The sequence below is a fragment of the Cuculus canorus genome, chromosome 2 (genome assembly GCF_017976375.1).
Source record: "Cuculus canorus isolate bCucCan1 chromosome 2, bCucCan1.pri, whole genome shotgun sequence".
NCBI classification, from domain to species: domain Eukaryota; kingdom Metazoa; phylum Chordata; class Aves; order Cuculiformes; family Cuculidae; genus Cuculus; species Cuculus canorus.
Window position 1 is genome coordinate 35,684,999 of NC_071402.1, and position 18,166 is coordinate 35,703,164.

Consider the following 18,166-nt stretch of genomic DNA (forward strand, 5'->3'; position numbering starts at 1 on the left):
GGAGTTTTCAAGTCTTTTTTTCTTTTCTCTCAAAGAGAAAATTGCTGTAACAAATGTTTTATCTAATATCAGGCAAAATAACTTCACTGGACACAAGTACCATGCGAGCAGCTATGAAACCTGGCTGGGAAGATTTGGTGAGAAGATGCATTCAGAGGTTCCATTCGCAGCACGAGGGAGAAATATCTTTTGCCAAGAGGCATCACCAGGAAGGTTAGGTTTCATATTTTTAGCACTTCCTATATTTAAACAGTTTGCTATTTGTATCTGTTGGTCGTGTTCTCTTTGTTATTTTTACATGGAACAGTCAAGGGATACTTAGAGTCCCTTTTTAAAGCTTATTTGCCTAACACACTAATGACTCTCTAGAGAGTCACCTTTCTCCCTGGTTGTTTTAGCCTGCTTGTTATAACTGTGCTGTCTTGTAGGGTGCTTTAAATCTTCAAATTGTTGCACTTCTTTTAGAAAGACCCTTGTATGTTGCCCATCAAAACTTTCACTGTGTGTTATTCTTCAGAACCTCAGGTCACTCATCGCAGTTCATTGACTTTTATTTTATTTCTCTGCAAAAACGGACTTCAACTGTCACCAGTTCTTGTGAGAAACCCTCTATGTTGAAATTATCAAAGATGCAGTGCTCATGTTATCTGGAAACCTACATTGCTGGCTGTAACAAGCTGATAACTTTTATAGACCACAAGCACACCTACCCAGTCAAGAGTAGGTAAGGTGTAGGAGAGTACTGCACTGTGAAAGGTTCCCCATGAGGTTTCTGTGGTAATGGCTAGGTGAGGATTTTTCTAATACAGCTAATTCTAGTAACAAACATCCAAATTGCTAAAGAAAAAATAACGCTTAATAGTCCACAGGAAAGTCCTTTCAAAACCAATGAGGAACAACTGGAACATTTCCAGTGCAGAAGCATCATTCTTTGGGTTCATGTTTGTAGAACGGGGTTTATACCTGGCCTGCTAGAAATAGTTGCCTTGACCACTAAACAACTGGCACGCAGTCTTGGAAACTAAATTGTAGCTAGAATCTCACATTATTCCACCTAATATATATATGTATGAAAGCCTTAGTCATGTAACTTTAGTTAAATATTCTTAAATAAGTTCTGCTTCCAAGAAACCTTCATGTTTCATGTTGGCAGTGTTGGGGGCACAGAAGTACTGTGATATTTTATGTAACAACTTCTGGGGTGTATACAGTAAGAGTGCAAAAATTTCACAGCATTATGCTGTGATTTCAGACAGAGTTGAAGAATATAGTATGCAATTAAAGTTACAGTAGGGGATTATAGAGCAGTTTCAGGTAAGGACCAGGCTTTGCTGAAGGTGACTTAGGAGTTTCTGTTATGGCATCCAGCTACTTGTTACTTCAGTCCTCTTGAAATGATTCCTGGCCAAATTGGCAGCTTTTACATCCACTGCCGAGGTTTGAGTGGGTCCTCTCTAAGCTATCTCTTAAGCTATCTCTGAAGTGATAAAAATATACCTGGTTTGGAGTTTACGCTGTATTATTTTGCAGGAATGTCTTAGGATTGTCATATAAACTAAGAATTAGTCTCAATGAGAAGGCCTTCTACTTCTTGTGGAAGTGAAGAGAGTTTAGAAGAGGAACCTCTGGAATTGCTTTGCTGTAAAAGATCCAGCACTGGAGAGTAATAATAGTCTGTAGCACGGAGAAGAAAAACATGGCATATTTTGGGCAGGAGCATCTTTGCACTTAACTGAGGAACCTCTTGCAATTTTTTAAGTCATTATGTTTTGAGAATAGAAAGAGAGAAAGTAATGATCTCCTACATATAATTACAGTGGGGGGGAAAAAATCACCATTAGCTTGATAAACAATAAAAACTACAAAGCTTTTGAATTAACTCTCAGGATGAAGTGAAAAATATATGGTAAGTTTTTATTGGCCACGGTCAGAAAAACAGCATTTCCTCAAGAGGAATACGGAAACATTCTTGTTTGCTTAAAGAATTAGTTTGGAAAATGATTTAAGTAGAGATTTCACTTGTATCCTGTTGGCATTGAGTACTGGAATTTCCTGATGCAGTATATGCTAAAGTTAAGAGCTTTGGACCTTCTGGTGCCCAAAGGTTAACTGAAACAATGACATGCCTAACAGTGAAATTTTGCTTTGTATTGTTTCACACTTGTAGGTTTTTGTTTTTCTTTACATTTTTACTCTCAAAAACCCCTTCTGGTTGTTTAAATTGTGCTTCCTGTTTTCTCACTGCCTAAATAATACTTTAAAACATTGCAGAACAATATATAACGGGGAGGGGGGGGAAAGGACATGAGGGGGATGGACGGGACAGGGAAGTAAAGCAATCATAACCAGTCCTGCAAGGCTGAAAATCTGGTTGCTCTGTAGAGGAGACTATTTAATAAAGCCACACTCAGAAAACCGTGTCATTTCATTACAACAGGAAATATTAAAAGACAAGCAATAGAATGAAGATCAGATGATACTATTAGTTTAAAAAAAAGAAAAAAAAAACAAAAAAAACCCAAAACAAACAACAAACAGAAAGAAAACCAAAACCACAGAAGATGTGTATGTATGAAAAAATAGGAAACTAAAGGCATTTGTAGTCCTTCATTCCTGTTTTCTCCCCTAAACAATTATATGGAAATTCTGAAATTATGTATTTCCCTCCTGCCATATCTACAATCCTAATGCAATAGCTTTTTGGACTAGGAGTTGAAAATGATCTTGAGGGCTGCAGAATATCTGCTGAAATGTAGTCAGTCATATCTAACACTGGGAAAGGATAGCACAATCCCAGTTTTGGTTTAGATAATTGTATTTGAAATTTGTTTCAGCTGCGTATTTTAGTATTTGTTCTTTAATAAGTAATAATTTCTTATTCCAGTTCTTCTTATTCCTAATTCTTCCCATGTAAGAGATTTATATACTGTTTTTAAATTAAAGAAGTAGTGAGAATAACCGTTAAAAGATAATTTAAGCAGGCGTAAGGAGTAATAGATCCAAGCTAATGGAAACAGATGATCTAGAAACTAAAGGCACTTATATTAATCATTGTGATGTAGATGATACAGATGAAATGTATGAGGAACAAAAGGAGTTATGCACATATTTGATGAAAACTGAAATGGGCATTGAGGACTTTTGTCCACTCCTGAAATATTCTATATTTCATAGTATCTGTCCTGTTAATTCTGTCACTCTGTATAGGTTTTCTGTTAATAACCCTACAGTACGTGGGATCCTTTACTTCATATACAACTCATCTATTTGTTTTCAACATTTTTCTTCTTATTTTTTTTTCTTAATTAACGCAATGTCTGTGGTATCAGTGCCAGTGTATTTAGAACATCAGGCGTTGAACATCTAAGCTACATGTACTATGGCTTCTCATTAATTTAATTTAATTCTGTTATCTTGCTTGCTTGCAGTGCTGAGGCAGGGACTAGCGTTTAGTCCTGTTTATCGGTTTTCCTTGTCTGATGGCACTATCGTTTCTGCCCAAACGAAGAGCAAGCTCATCCGTTCTCAGACGACTAGTGAACCTCAGCTTGTAATCTCCTTGCATATGCTTCACAGGTAATCCTGACTGGTTTATCACACCCACATTCTGCAGAGAGACAGGGAAAGCACAAAGTTGCCAAAGCAAATAGGTTGTTTAAGGCTGATAGATGTTCAGTTGACCTAGAACTGATAGCATGAAAAGAAAATAATTTTTTTAAATAAATGCTTAGAGAGGAAAAGACTGTAAGATGATTTCAGGACTCAACTGGCGAGCTGGATTTTCAAATCAAGATCTGCTGTTAAACATACAACATTTCCTTTAATATCATGTTCTTAATTCCAGTATTTTAGTTTCCTGTATTTTGCATAATAGACACAAGAAACTTTCCAAATGTAATTAAACCTAGAAAACTCTTAAGGATTAAATTCTTGTCATTACAGTGAGTCATATGTTGGGCCTGGGTCTTCTTTAAAGAATATATTAAGATTAGAACAGCATTTTAGACAAGCTGCACATTTTAACTCCTTGTCTGTCTTCTTTATTTGTCTTTTCTGGCGCTTGGAGTAGTGGCTTTCACATGTCTAGTTCTGAGAAATGCCTCCACTATTAGTTTTTAACAGAAAGGCATAGACACTAATGTGTTACGTATAAATTATTACTGACCTCTGAACTTCAACGTAAAATTTAAATTAAGTCATTGCATCCCTTGTTGTATTTGTGTCAAATTTTGTTTCAGGTTTTATTTGCTGATCATAATTACAATGCCGTTTCCCTGTATCCGCAGTATCACTCTTTTGAGAGGAAGAAAACAACTCTAAACATAATTAAAACTGAAAATATTTTACAGTGATTGTAACTTTGGAAATTAACCTGGCCAAAAGCTGTTTGAATTTTGTTTTCTTTGGCTTACTGAATATAATAGGAATTTCTTGAAGAGCTAAATTTTAAAGTTTAAAAAGCACTATTATTTTAGAAATGGTACTTGAAAGTTTTTTTTTTTTCTTTTCTTAGCAGAACACTGGTGCTATTGTATTTGTAATAAGGTTTTAAAAATCCACCTCTCTTTTTATAGTTGATGTTGTTCACCTTTGTCTTCGTATCTAAGGTAACAAATACAGAGTAATAAGCTTCACTACTGTGTGTGCTTCTGTTTTTTCACTTCTTATGCTTTAGCAAACTGCAAAGGTTTATCTGCACTTATGCTGTGCAAATAGGAATGGGTTTCATCTCACTGAAAATACATACTAGAAATGTTCCATTAGCATTTGTTTTTGAAGTCAAGAGTTGGTCTGATTTTTCTCAGGACCTAGTTTTTTTCTTCCTAATCTACTTGACTCTTGACTCTTTTATAGCTTTTAGCATCTGGGAATAAGTGATTTTTCTTATTTAAGTTATAGCACAGAGGTAAGAAGTATATCGCATCCTCCCATAAACTAATTAAAATCTACGGAGGAAGAGAGATCTCCAGGTGCTCTCACAAGAGCTTTTTCTCTGTATGTGTTTGTCTCTCTCTCTTTTTCTCTCCTCTTTATAGCCTACGTCTCTTGAAATAAGAGTTTCAGCTCCTCTGTGAATGTTTTTTTTTTGCTTTCTTCTCTTTTCCTCAACGCCCGTGAAGGACTGGATTGCTAACAGACTGTTCCCATTCTGAAGGACTATCCAGTAGTTCTCTTGGCTCACATGCTGTTTTGGAGCACTATCAAAATACTCTGGCAGTGTAGAAATGTGACTTTTTCAACTTTCTTTTCACTATGAACTTGGTGGGCAAATAGCCCACTCCAGGCTTGTGGTATGGCTAACTCGTAGAAATTCAAAACTCCAGCAAACAGCTGTCCACAGCTGTCTCATAAAACATGTAGTTGCTTGGGTCATATGTTTCAGATGAGATTTCTGTCAGTTCTAAGCTCTTGCTGAATTGTAGAGAAGAGATATACATTAAAGGAAGAGAGTCTGAAATTGTAACCTATCTCCATTTCTAATGACTGTCATTTAAATGAGGTATAATTTTGTTTTTCTTCTCTTCCACTGATTTGTTAATGAGGTACTGAAGAACCGTACTGTTAATGTGCAGCCACGTTGAGAGTTGCCTATCATGTTTGTCAAATTGTTAATTTGTTTTTAATTTTAGGTTTGTTGTGTTATTTTAAAGCGAGGTTTGGGGTTTTTCTTCTTTTTCAGTAATGTAACTGCAAGTTGGCCACTGTCGTTTTAGCTAATGGGTTGTTTTTCTTCCCCTTGCCACACAGAGAGCAGAATGTCTGTGGAATGAATCAGGATTTGACTGGACAAGGAATGGGGAAGATATTGAACCCGATTAGCTCCAGCAGCCCTGCCCATCAGGCCATGTGCAGTGGGAACCCAGGTCAGGATATGACCATCAGTAGCAATATAAATTTTGCCATAAATGGCCCAAAGGAACAAATGGGCATGACGGCAGGCAGGTTTGGTGGTTCAGGGGGAATGAACCATGTGTCAAGCATACAGGCATCCACTCCTCAGGGTAGTAACTATGCACTAAAAATGAATAGCCCCTCACAAAGCAGCCCTGGCATGAACCCAGGGCAGCCAAACTCTATGCTTTCCCCAAGGCATCGTGTGAGCCCTGGAGTGGCAGGAAGTCCTCGCATCCCACCCAGCCAGTTCTCCCCTGCAGGAAGCTTGCATTCACCCGTGGGAGTCTGCAGCAGCACAGGAAATAGCCATAACTACACCAACAGCTCCCTGAACGCACTTCAGGCCCTCAGCGAGGGCCACGGCGTTTCTCTAGGATCATCGTTGGCTTCACCTGACCTAAAAATGGGAAATTTACAAAATTCCCCTGTGAATATGAATCCTCCCCAGCTAAGCAAGATGGGAAGCCTGGACTCTAAAGACTGCTTTGGACTATATGGGGAGCAATCGGAAGGTACAAGTGGACAAGCTGAGAGCAGCTGCCATTCAGGAGAACAGAAAGACAGTAACGATAGTAACATGCCACCAGTTGTTAGTGGCGAGAGACCTGATGGACAGAATAAACTGCATGATGGAAAAAGCCAGACAAAGCTCTTACAATTGCTGACCACCAAATCTGATCAGATGGAGCCTTCGCCATTGTCCAGTACCATGGGAGACGTTAGCAAGGACGCCACAGGAGCATTGCCTGGGTCTGGTTCGGCACATGGAACCTCGCTCAAGGAGAAGCATAAAATTTTGCACAGACTATTGCAGGACAGTAGTTCTCCTGTAGATTTGGCCAAGCTCACAGCAGAGGCCACAGGCAAAGAACTGAACCAGGAGTCCAGTAGCACAGCTCCTGGTTCAGAAGTGACTGTTAAACAGGAGCCAGCAAGTCCTAAGAAGAATAATAATGCACTACTTCGCTACTTGCTAGATAAAGATGATACTAAAGATATTGGTTTACCAGACATCCCCCCAAAACTGGAGCGGTTGGACAGTAAGACAGACCCTTCCGGTAGCACAAAGTTAATACCTATGAGGACGGAAAAAGAAGAGATAAGCTTTGAGCCTAACGAACAGGTAAGCAAATCTTAGCATGAGCCATGTAAATGAGATGTTCTAGACCTGCATTCCTGCCATCTTACTTTTTTTCAGACTTTCTTAAAGGGACTGTTATCTGTCTTTTGAAATCCAGTCTTCACTCAATTTTCCAGTTGGCGCTAACTAAGTTGTTTGCATTACTGTCTAAAAGTACAGACTCTGGCTGGGGAGAGGGGCGTAATGCAGGGCCTGAAAGCTGGGGAACCTTTTCCAGTTCCATGAAGACAAAATACTTGTAATTTGGTTGATGCTGACTTATTGACAGTTCTTCCCATAGGCTGTTGTTGAACTCCTGTGGGCTAGGTGGGCTCTTGACCTAGCTTAGCATAGCAACTGCACTTCTCCCATGTACGGCAGGTTCGTGTTCAGGGACAGGAGCTTTTTGAAGGGACTGATACCAACTTTGCATTACTGGTCTTTGTGCTGTACTTGTTCTACAGATTAAAATCAAGGCAAATAGACTTCCCTTGTTCCTGTCCAGTCAGGGCTTTTTGTGTTTTGTATTTTTTTTTTTTTAATTTTAAAAGTTTTTGTATTTAACCCCAGGTTCTTGTGGATGATTAATTGTTTAGCACAGAGATTGTCTCCCTGTGCAAGGATATCTTCATTGAATTTTTCATTCAGAATTTCTTTTCATTCTGTGCATGATTGTTATTGTGCTGCCCAACATACTTATAAATTGTGTGTTGTTAAGACCTATGCTAAAAAGTGTTACCTCACTGGCCTTCATGCAGAATTCAGCACTAAGTTCACATCACCCAGAATGCTCCAGTTCTCAGAGCTCTGCAAGAAAAAGGGACGCAGTAAAAGCGATTTGCTACTTCAATATTACTGTTTATTTTATTTATAAAATGAGTAATTACAATATCAATTTTAGTATGAGACATTTTCTGGGGAGTTTATAACTAGCTGGAGTTAATGATCCTTAGCTTTGTCTTACACTATTAACTCTCCCAGCTGGTCATTAATCCCTAGGCAGTGCCTTGTGCATGAAAGCCTTAGTTTGTAAATCATGATCAGATCATACACTGTGCAAATGTTCATGATTCTCTCATTTGCAGCCATATCCTTCACTTTTGAAATATTGTGTATTTCTAATGTGCAGACTGGGTTTGAGCTTGTTATTTTTGTGAATCTATTGTGTTACATTTCTGTTGTGTGTACACGAATACATAATTTTTAGTATTTTCTCTATTGTATTTTGAAGTTGAGGATGGATAGACAACATTTTCTTAGACTTAAGTCACAGCATTGGATTTATTTTTTTTTTTTTTACTTTGCCCTTTTGGCACTTTCTAATCAGTAGACAGTTCTGTCAGCACTAATTATAACCGCAACATAAAGGCTAAACATGCCACTACAGTGTGGATGCAGCATTGTTAAAATCTCAGTTATCTAAGCATCTCGCAAGGTTACTTCACTACTTCTGTTTCAACAGAATTTGACGGCTATTGCCATTATGTAGGAGCAGTTGTGGTTTTTCAGTTCTTCCCATGCTTTAGGGAGAAACTGAGCCAAATTACACTAATTTCCACAGGGATTAATCCTCAGGCCTGGATGTTAGTTTAGTTATGCAGCTGGTATTTTGTACTGCCTGTAGGGGGGGGGGGGGGTCAGATTCTCTGTGAGAACTTGCGCTTTGTTAGGCTAGAAAAACACATATCAATAAATTCACAGCTGAAATGGCAAGAATAAACTGTTGTAAAAATATCGATTAGATTTCAATTCCTAGTTCAGAATCTATATCTTGAAGTCAATGGCATCATCTCGGACAATACTGTAGTGAAGGCAGAGATCTTCAGTCCTCAATGTCTGATACTGGATAAGAACAGAAATCTGTGATCACCAAAAAAATTATGTCCATCTAAGCAGATCAGAAGCGTGGCATTCAGAGCTAGATAGTTTGGTTAGCTATGTAGGCTGATGTGTGTATAAAACAGGGAGAGTGAGCCACTCCCTAGTGATGTTCCCATTGACCAGTGGTAGCCTAGACAGCTGCTTTAAATTAGCTGCCTTATTTTTTCATGACTCAAGATAAGCAAGTTGCATCTTGCCTGAAATGTAAACATGTAACTCTAAGACTAATGTTAGGCTATGTGGACAAGCATTGCAGACCTCAAGCATTTGAAAATCAGGTCTTCAATATTATGTACTTTGCAAAGTGAATAGCCTATTCATTTTTTTCCTGGCCTCGGGTTTCTGAGATCAGGAGAAGGACATGAAAAGGTTTGGAGTAGAGATTGCGAATGTACTGCCTCTTCTTAAAATTTGAAGACAGAGATTGTCTCCCAGCAGAGAAGGAACCAGAGATACAGGAAGGTCCCAGAGTTGGGGTTGTTTGAAAAACCCACGAAGCAGTGCGGTAGTTGTGATAAAGTGGTACAAGCTTAAGTGCTGGGGCTTCCTCAGCATTGAGGTAAGGGGAAGCCAGTCCTGCAGCTGTATTGTAGGGCTTCTGTGCTCCAGTTGGTTATAAATAGGAGTTTTAAAACCTATTTAAAATGCAGTAAAACTTGGAACTGAATAAACAGAAGTCCAGCATGGAGCAGTAGAGGAATATAAAATAATGCAAGCATTTATATAGCTGGAGGCCACGCCTTTGAGCAAATAACCACTTTACCCCAATTATAAAATCACTGAAAATATTTAGCATCAAAACCTCTTCAGCTTTGGAAGACAGTCTCCCACAGGAAGTGCTCATGGCCTAAATTTAGATCAAAGCTGGAACTATTTAGTACAAGACTAGAACACAAATTCTAAATTATTCCATCCTCCTGCATCCTTTCCTCCCCTCCCCCCGCTTCTTCCTCCCGTATGTAAAAATTAGCCGTGTGCTTGTGTTACCTATTTTGCAGGTTTATTTAAAACTTCTCCTTCCCAAGGAATGTTGTATTTTTAAGTAATTAGTCATTGGAGTGTGCAGTTTCTCTGGAAACTGCAGTGGAGCAGCAGTGGGATGGCTTCTGCAAGGGAGATTGGGGTGTGGGGAGGCAGCAGAGCCATTACATTTTCTCCTTTTACTTTTGGTGTGACTTTCTGAGCAGGAAATGCTTTGAAATGCACCACTGTACTAAAAATAGCAGTCTTCTAGGTAGTGTGTTTAAACATATACTTTTTGAGAGAGCAGCAACTGACAGGAAGCCTTTCTCAAATGGCAGAGAATATTTCCAGCACTGCGTACCTTTTTCCCTTCCTTGGTGGGATGATGATTATCAAGCTCTATTAGGCTGATTGCTATTCCAGTTAAAGCAGCTGTAGGGGAGAGGATGTGAGAGAGACCTGCTGGGGAGGCTCAGTGGAGCTTTTCCTACAGCACCAGCGATAGTAGAACTGTTGCTATCAAGCACTGTAAGTGATTGTATCGTTCTCCACGATTCAAAAGGGAGGGCAGTGGAAGCACGAGTCCTGATTTGCTACAGATCTGTTTTATAGGGTGTCCCTCAGCAGTAAGACTGCCTTCCTCTTCTCTCCCTGCTGGCCTATCAACTCCTGTAGGGTTCCATGGTGGGACTTCCTCCTGCAGCTTCCTTTCTTATGCACTGCAGCTTGTGCTGTCCCTCAAAAAAACCCCTCGTTCTTCTGTCTGCCGGCACCACACACTGCTGCTGGTTGGGAGTAGCCCATGTAGTGGTCAGCAGGTGGTCAGGTCTGAGAAGGACTGGCCAACAGCTCGGGAGGAAGGACAATAAAAGTGTAGGAGGATGACAGAGAAATGTTATGTGCTGAACAATGTCAGCTACTGCCTTGCTAAAGAAACATTTTGTTTAGCTGTATTGTTTTGCACTGTGAAACTTGTCTGTAAAACTGTATGCGGATTGTCGTGTTTGTATTACAGATGAAGAAACCAAGATGTAGAAATTTGAAGCAGCTTATTCTCTGAGAAAGTGCTTGGCGTAGTGTGTATTAAAATCCTTCTCTCTCTACATCTACTCTCCTCTCTTTTAGCCAGTAGACAATATAGACAGCCTGTTTGTCTGATGGGGACTTTGCAGTGCCACAGTCTCCACCAGTGCTGTTCTATAAATCATCTTAATTATGTACCTTTTTGTCCTAAAACTCAGGAACTATTCTGGTGTTCCTCACACGCTTGATCAACTGTGCTGTCCTCTTGCTTTATGTGGAAATCTGTATCTTCCCAATACTGACATATTTTCTTTACACATGCCCCTCGTCTCCCAAAAAGCTATTTATTGATGTCCAGAATCCATTAAATTAATGAAGGATGTTGGTTTCTTCTTGAAATTCTATCAAAACCTTAGAATGGGGAATTCCATTTTCTGAATGTCTTTCAATTAGAGTTCTGTTTCCAAGAGTTAGTAGTAGATTGGCCTGATAATATAACATGATTTCTAGCCAACTGTATGTTTAGTGCAGTTACTAGGGAGAAAAAGATGACATTGATTCCACTCTTGATTTATTTCTTCCTTCATTTTATAATCTTTTAATTTATGGCCAGTTTGGAGCAGGGGTTTGGGTTTGTTTACCTTCTATGGTCAAGAGTTTTGCCCATGCTACAGAACCAGCTAATGAGCTAACTTGGGGTTTATATAAGGCAGGTATAGTTTCAATTTGCGTCCCCATCAAAAGACTTCTGTTGCAAGGAAAAAGTCCCAGATGCCTCTGTCATGCATGGTTATTAAATAAATGTATAAATATAGGAAGTTTGGAATACAGTGTCTCAGTGTAAGCTATGGGCATTACCCGTGGTGGAAAAGACATCTCCAGAGAGCTTAGGATCTTATTCAGTCTTTCACAACACATGGAAGCTAGACTTTGACACGGCAACCTTTGCAAACCAAACTTCATGCTGAGGTGCAACTGCCTTTCAATAGAGCTGAAAAAATCCTGTAAGCAATTAACACTTCAGTCTGCCTTTCTCTACATGACAGTGTTATGTACTTCAAAAGCAGAATCTTTTTCTAATGTGAAAATATTTCTAAGTTCAATTTGTATTATGTTTTCTGGCACTTAGTTCAAGTTGTACAGAGACTGTTGTAATTGCATTGCTTGGAGATAATGAAAATATGTGCATGAGAACTTTCTTGTGATGCTTAGCACTTTATCAGCCTTTTTTTTATGACAAATAATTGTTTTACGGGGAGGTTAGGGTGTGCCTTCTATTTACATAAAGTTCAATTTAGACCATTAACAAAATAAATATAGAATATAAATAAAAGAAAAATCCCATTAAACTAACCATGTAGATATTTTAATGCTAGTTTCTGTGCATATGGTATCATTTGAGTGTGAGTCTGGAAAGACTTATGCTAATGTCATAGTTTGGTGTTAATTCTAAATCTATCTTGGAGCAGTTAAGAACCCTCATAAAAAAAAAAAAAATATTTGATTGTGTCATCAAAAAAAAAGAGGAAAATTATGTATTTGTGTTCTTATAGTCTGTTATATCCAGCCTTTGTTTGCTACTTCATGAGAGGTTTTAAAAGCATCTTAGGGAGTACAGCTTTCTGACACATTTGGATCAATATGTTCTTCTCTGGTTTTGCTTTGGATTTGGCTGGTGGGGTTTTTTTACATTTAATGTTTAAACAAAGAATTGCAGTAGCCAGAATGTTTTGGGGTTGGTTGGTTTTGTTTTGTGGTGGTTTTTCTTTTTTTTAGAAAGAAAGAAAAAGGAAGAAAAAAGACGCCAAGTTCCCTACAGATCCAAGCAAAAAAACCCTGCAACGTATAAAACTTCCCTTCACTGTTGTCTCAAATGTGTTTAATGAAGGCCATGTGTCTTAATTCCCCCAAAGTGTATTGAATCATCCTTCTGTTATTTATGATACGCTACATCAATCTCCTATACTGTCTCTTGCAGTCATCTTGTACCAGATCTCCCAGTGCTCAAAATGCAGCTCCTATAAACATCACTCACAGCTGTCTCTCAGAGCACCTTTTTGAATCTGCTTATCACCTGCCTGCACAATGATTTAGGCTTCTTGTAATTACATTTGTTTCCTCCTTGCTTTACCTTTTCTCTTGGTGTGCTGTGTCCACCCAGCCGCTCATAAGTGTCTGGAAGGCAGCAGGTCAGCATGGGGTTTTGTCAAAAGCGGGTAATGTTGGACCAACCTGTTTTCCTTCTACAAGAGAGTAGTGGGCTTTTTGGCATAAGAGAAGCCAAGTGTCTTGATTTGAGTAAGGCTCCTTGGCACTCTTGCACATGGCATCCTCATAAGCAGATTAGAGATTCACGGTGAAGACAAAACTGCCGTGAGTGGCGAGGAAGCTGTTTGGAAAACACACAAAGTAGTTATTTAAGGATTCACTGTCAAAATAAAGATGTTACAGGAGATCGTGCTGCATCTAGAGCTGCTCAGTCTTTGACCTGATGAGAGAACAGAACATATGCTTGATAAAACTGTAGGTGACATTTAAATGTTTGCAAATACACTGAAGGACCAAATTCAAAGTCGGCTCCGACCAGGATATTTGGAGGAAAAATCTTACGAAAACTTTCAGGGTGAACAAATGCTGTTTGTTATAATTAGTTAAGAATAGTGTCACAGGTTGTTTTTTTTTTTAAGAAAAAAAAAAAACCAACCTGTGACACTATTCTTAACTTTTTTTAAAAAAAAAAAGGGGGGGGGTAGCTGGCTGGATAGGACTTTTTTAGAGCTGTGTTGAGGGATCGTAGTGAGCACAAGATGAGAGAGAATGAGTAATGGCATGTAATTAAAAAAAAAAATCACAGGCTTTCCTGGAATATGCCATCAGTGTATGCTATGTGTAGAGCGAATTTTTTTCTTTATTCAGCAGTTCCAAATTTTCATCTTGAGTCGTGTTCTGGAAATGGCACTTCAGCAAAAGTGTGGGTCAACTGAAGACAGCCCACAGGAGCAACAAGAGTAACGATAGGTTTAAAAAATGGGTTATATGCTGAAAAATTTCAACAAGTTGAGATTGCTTAATAATTTCATCTTAAAACCCAAAATGTGCATGTTTTCGAAAGGTTAGAAAAAGGAAGGGGAACACAATTTGTTCTCCAGATTCAAAATACCACAGGAAGGAAGCATCTACACTTCAGTCAGGGAGATTTTGAATTGATACTGGGGGAAGAACCTCTAGTGGTAAGGATGGTAAAATGTGGAAATGAATTCCCTGGAGAAGCTGTAGATTTGCTGTCACTAAATGTCTTAAACAAGAGGCTACCTGAACTTCTGTAGGGAATGGCATACACTGATCTTACCTTGAGGCTTTAAAGTTCTTCCAGGCCTCTGATTCTGTGGTTTCCTACCATTTTGCCAATAACACCAGCCTCCAGATCACCCGCATGCTGCCTTTTGATGGAGTGAACACCTTCCTCTTTTGCACTATATATTCCAATCTGTAAGACTAGGAGGTGATGTGGAAGTAGTAGAGGGTAATACCATGTTTATCTGCAGTCAGTCATCCAAAAAAAAGGTTTGCAGAGAAGTAACATTGAGGCATCTTAGCTACCTGTGAATAAAATACCTAGGCTTCCTAGGCATGGGTTAGCTGTGACAGGAGGAGTATAGTACAGACTAATGTGCAGTGCTTCCTAGCTAGGCTGTGACAACCTTGGTAGATAGTGTAAAGCCATCTTGAGTATTTCTGTGTTATCGTGTCATCTGCATTGTAAGCTTGCTCTCAATAACCAACAAGTTCATTATGTGGTGGTAGGAAAAAAAGAAAAAAAAAAAAGAACAGGAAGAAATGTATTTCAGTTGTATGCTTGTTTGTGGTGTTATTTCTCAGTTCCCCATCCTTCACAGCTGGCTACTCAACTCTCTGCCTCTTCCGTCATTGCATATTTCCTAATGAAGGCACTGATTTTGAGTAGGTTTTTGTTACATATACTGTCATGAATTTTTTCCTGTGCAGCTTGGTGGTAACTGAGACCGGACTGCCTGTTGATAATTATTACCCAGAAGAGTTTTACTCTATTCAGTAGTGTAAGATTGAAGAATATACTTGTCATAAGTTCTAAATTTCAGTCAGAAAAAGATTTTGATTCTGAGAGTTTATAGATGGAGAAGGTTATACAAAAAGTACTGGTGAAAATCAACATTGTTAACAAAAACATGCAGGTCAGTATTTGTATTAGTATAGGATTAACTTTTTTTTTTCCATTTTTATTTCATGAGAAGTTTCTGATTAATTGAACGTAGCAATATTTCTCCTTTTCTTTTCCTTACTGTAGAGAAGTTATTTTCTCTTATTTGGGAAGTTGTGAGCAAAATAAATTCCTAAATCTAGTATCTAGTTGACAGGTTTCATTTATAGAACTTCATTGAAAACTTTTTTTCTTGCCAGTTAACTTCAAGGTTTTGAATATAAAAGAGAAAATGTGTATGGGGAATTGTTTTAGCCATGAAGCAGCTTTTCCATCGTATGCTTTCAATCAAGTCATAAAGAGACTAGAATTATGACTGTGCTGAAAGGAATATTGGTTCTACCTACATAAACCCCTGTCTTCATCACTGTTGGATCTCTTCCCCTGCCCAATTATCCCTGCTGTCTGCACCAGTCACCGAGTGCACAGGGAGAATCTCTCCTTTGCCTGAGGTGCAGATCCTGTGGATTTATATATCCCGATGACGGGGGTTTGAAGGGATGCCAGTGCCACACCAGGCTTCCCAAATGCAAAGCAGACAAGCCCTAGGAGGCCTGCACAGTCCCATTTTGGCAACTAAGTTTCCTCCACATCAGGCTTCTTGCAGGAAGCATCCAAAGCCAGTGTGGGCACGACGGTTGCAGGCTGCCTGGCTCGGTGCGAGCAGGATGCCAACAGCAGACAAGCAGCGATGTGTACTGTGGGTTTGTGTTTTTTTATTGCAGCCAGGCAGTGAATTGGATAACTTGGAGGAGATTCTGGATGACCTGCAGAACAGCCAGTTACCACAGCTTTTCCCAGATAGCCGCCCAGGCGCGCCAGCGGGCTCAGTTGACAAGCAAGCCATCATTAATGACCTCATGCAGCTCACCAGTGACAGCAGCCCCGGCACGGCTGTGGCCACCCAGAAACCAGCGATGAGGATTTCACAGAGCAGTGAGTCTGCCTCTTGCGCGCGTGTAGACCAAGCTGACAGACCTCCAGAGTGGTGGTCGTGGTGCCCCTGGGTCAGCTGGGCAGGAACCAGCAGCTCCTTGTCCCAGTCTAGTCTTGCGTGATGACATAGCGCCATCTGCGGTCATCCCATGTTGACATGTGTGGAGGTTATGTCTAATTCACTCGCCAGGGTGGAAGTCTGTGCCCTCCGAGGAGTTTTAAGATGTAACCTCAAAATAAACTAAACTCCCACCTCTGTGGTTATAGGTGAACCTCCTGGGGGGGGAGCTTTGGCATGGAGAGCACATGCATTTCATTTTAAGGCAGATAGCTCATTTCCAGCAATTCTTGCGCTAAAAGGGACGAGAGAGGCTTTTCTGAGCATGAAGGAGAGTTGTCTTCTAAAACCACAAGACCAATAGAAAGACGTATGATTAAGAGGAATGCCCAAGTTTAATTTGAAATTGTGGCTTTTAATTGAGTCACTTCCAGCTGTCAGTGTTCCTTAATTTTATTAATAAACTTACAAATCTGTGTTGAAATGTTGGTCTACCACTGTGCAATGATAGAAAGTCAGCAAGATGAGAGTTTTATCAGCTACAAATCGTGAAGAAAATAGCATTAAAAGCCACTGCTTCATTTTTTTTTCTCCTCTTGGTCAGGATAGCAGCATCTCTTTACGTCCTTAAATGTACATTGATTTTTTTTATTAAACCTAGGACTTAGATAACATTTTTAGTTATTCTGATGGCATTAAAATAACACCATGCCACTTTCAAATGAACTCAAATTATTGCTTAGAGATGTTTAAATACATAATAATATTAATAAATATTAATGTTTAAATTCATGTTTAAACTACTACAGATCCTTAAATTATTATTTGTTAACAGTGTTGCACAGCGAAAGATACTTTCATTTAATGTACTCAGTTTTGTAAGTATGGGGTTACTAACAACACCAGCACATAAGTCAGAAGGAAATCTCTGTGCCTCTGATAATTTTAGTGTATTACTTCTGAGGCAAAGTCTGCTGCTTCCTTCCACTGTAGCCTTTTGGCTTTCCAGATTTAACCTAACTTTAAATCTGCTTTCAAAGCTACTAGTAGTACAGTAACAGTATAATTGTGAGTGAGAGTGTCTTGGTGGTTAGCAACGATTCTGTAAAAGCAGCGTCCTGTTTCCCATGTAAATTAAAACCCTAAAACTTGGCACCCCGCAGCTCAGTCTTATGTCTGTGCCTGATTCCCCTAAGGAACCTTCTGCCTTGTTTTCAGTAGAAGAGCATGCAGAAAACAGGTGCACAGAAGTAGGGAGTGGCTTCTTATATGCTTACAGAAAAGCAATGTAGGATGAATGTCAAATCATATAGAATTCCAAAAGGAGGTTGAGGTTTCTTAATTTTTTTATGAAGAAATACCAGCTTTCATTTTACAGATTTTATATGAAAATGTATCTCTTTTTCTGTATGTATGTGTTATATATGACTTGAAAGCTGCTAAATTTGCCAAGTAGCTGGAGTTGGTTGGGGGGGGGGGGCGGGTAGGGAGCTTTCTTTAGTCCCGTCTTGACACAGTCAAAAATGTGATCTGAGCAGCATCACATCTCATCAACTGTGTTGTTATTTTGTGCCGATTTCCTTTTTGTAGGATCAGTAGGTGCTGGCAAAGCTACCCATATAATAACTTACTCATCTATGTGATTTTTTCCACCTTCTGGGGAATACTGTTCTGAAACTGTCACTGAAGTTTCAGTTTGGTTCAACCTGTAGACTTTATGATGCCCCCAATCTTGGGAAGGTCATTTTTGTCTCATATGTAAGTTCTGGTTTTTTTGTTTGAACAGAGTCAAGACAAAATTTTGATCTGGTGGCTAGAAATCAGCTGTATGTGATACAATGCATTTCCTATACACCTGTATAAGCACATTAACCTGACAGAGAACTTATATTAAAAAATAAATACAGCCTGTTCCTATAGTCTGGTTTAGTAAAATAGAAAAAAAAAAAGTCAGACACTTTTGTAGTAAGAGGTTTCTATACCTTTTAACAAGCTTAATAAGCCTCACCTAAGTTCTCAAATTCAAAAGTATCACTACTTTGATTTAAAATAA

At 39.1% G+C, this 18,166-nt stretch overlaps 1 protein-coding gene across 9 annotated transcripts in view; it reads left to right on the forward strand.

Annotated features, from left to right (window-relative positions):
* NCOA2 (nuclear receptor coactivator 2) overlaps positions 1-18,166 on the forward strand; it is a 190,205-nt gene that overhangs the window by 145,463 nt on the left and 26,576 nt on the right. For all 9 annotated transcript variants that reach the window (XM_054057479.1, XM_054057488.1, XM_054057485.1 and 6 more), the window contains 4 exons: positions 73-213; positions 3,429-3,576; positions 5,749-7,018; positions 15,845-16,055. In XM_054057479.1, coding sequence (XP_053913454.1) covers positions 73-213; positions 3,429-3,576; positions 5,749-7,018; positions 15,845-16,055 — 1,770 coding nt within the window. The remainder of the gene's footprint in view (positions 1-72; positions 214-3,428; positions 3,577-5,748; positions 7,019-15,844; positions 16,056-18,166) is intronic.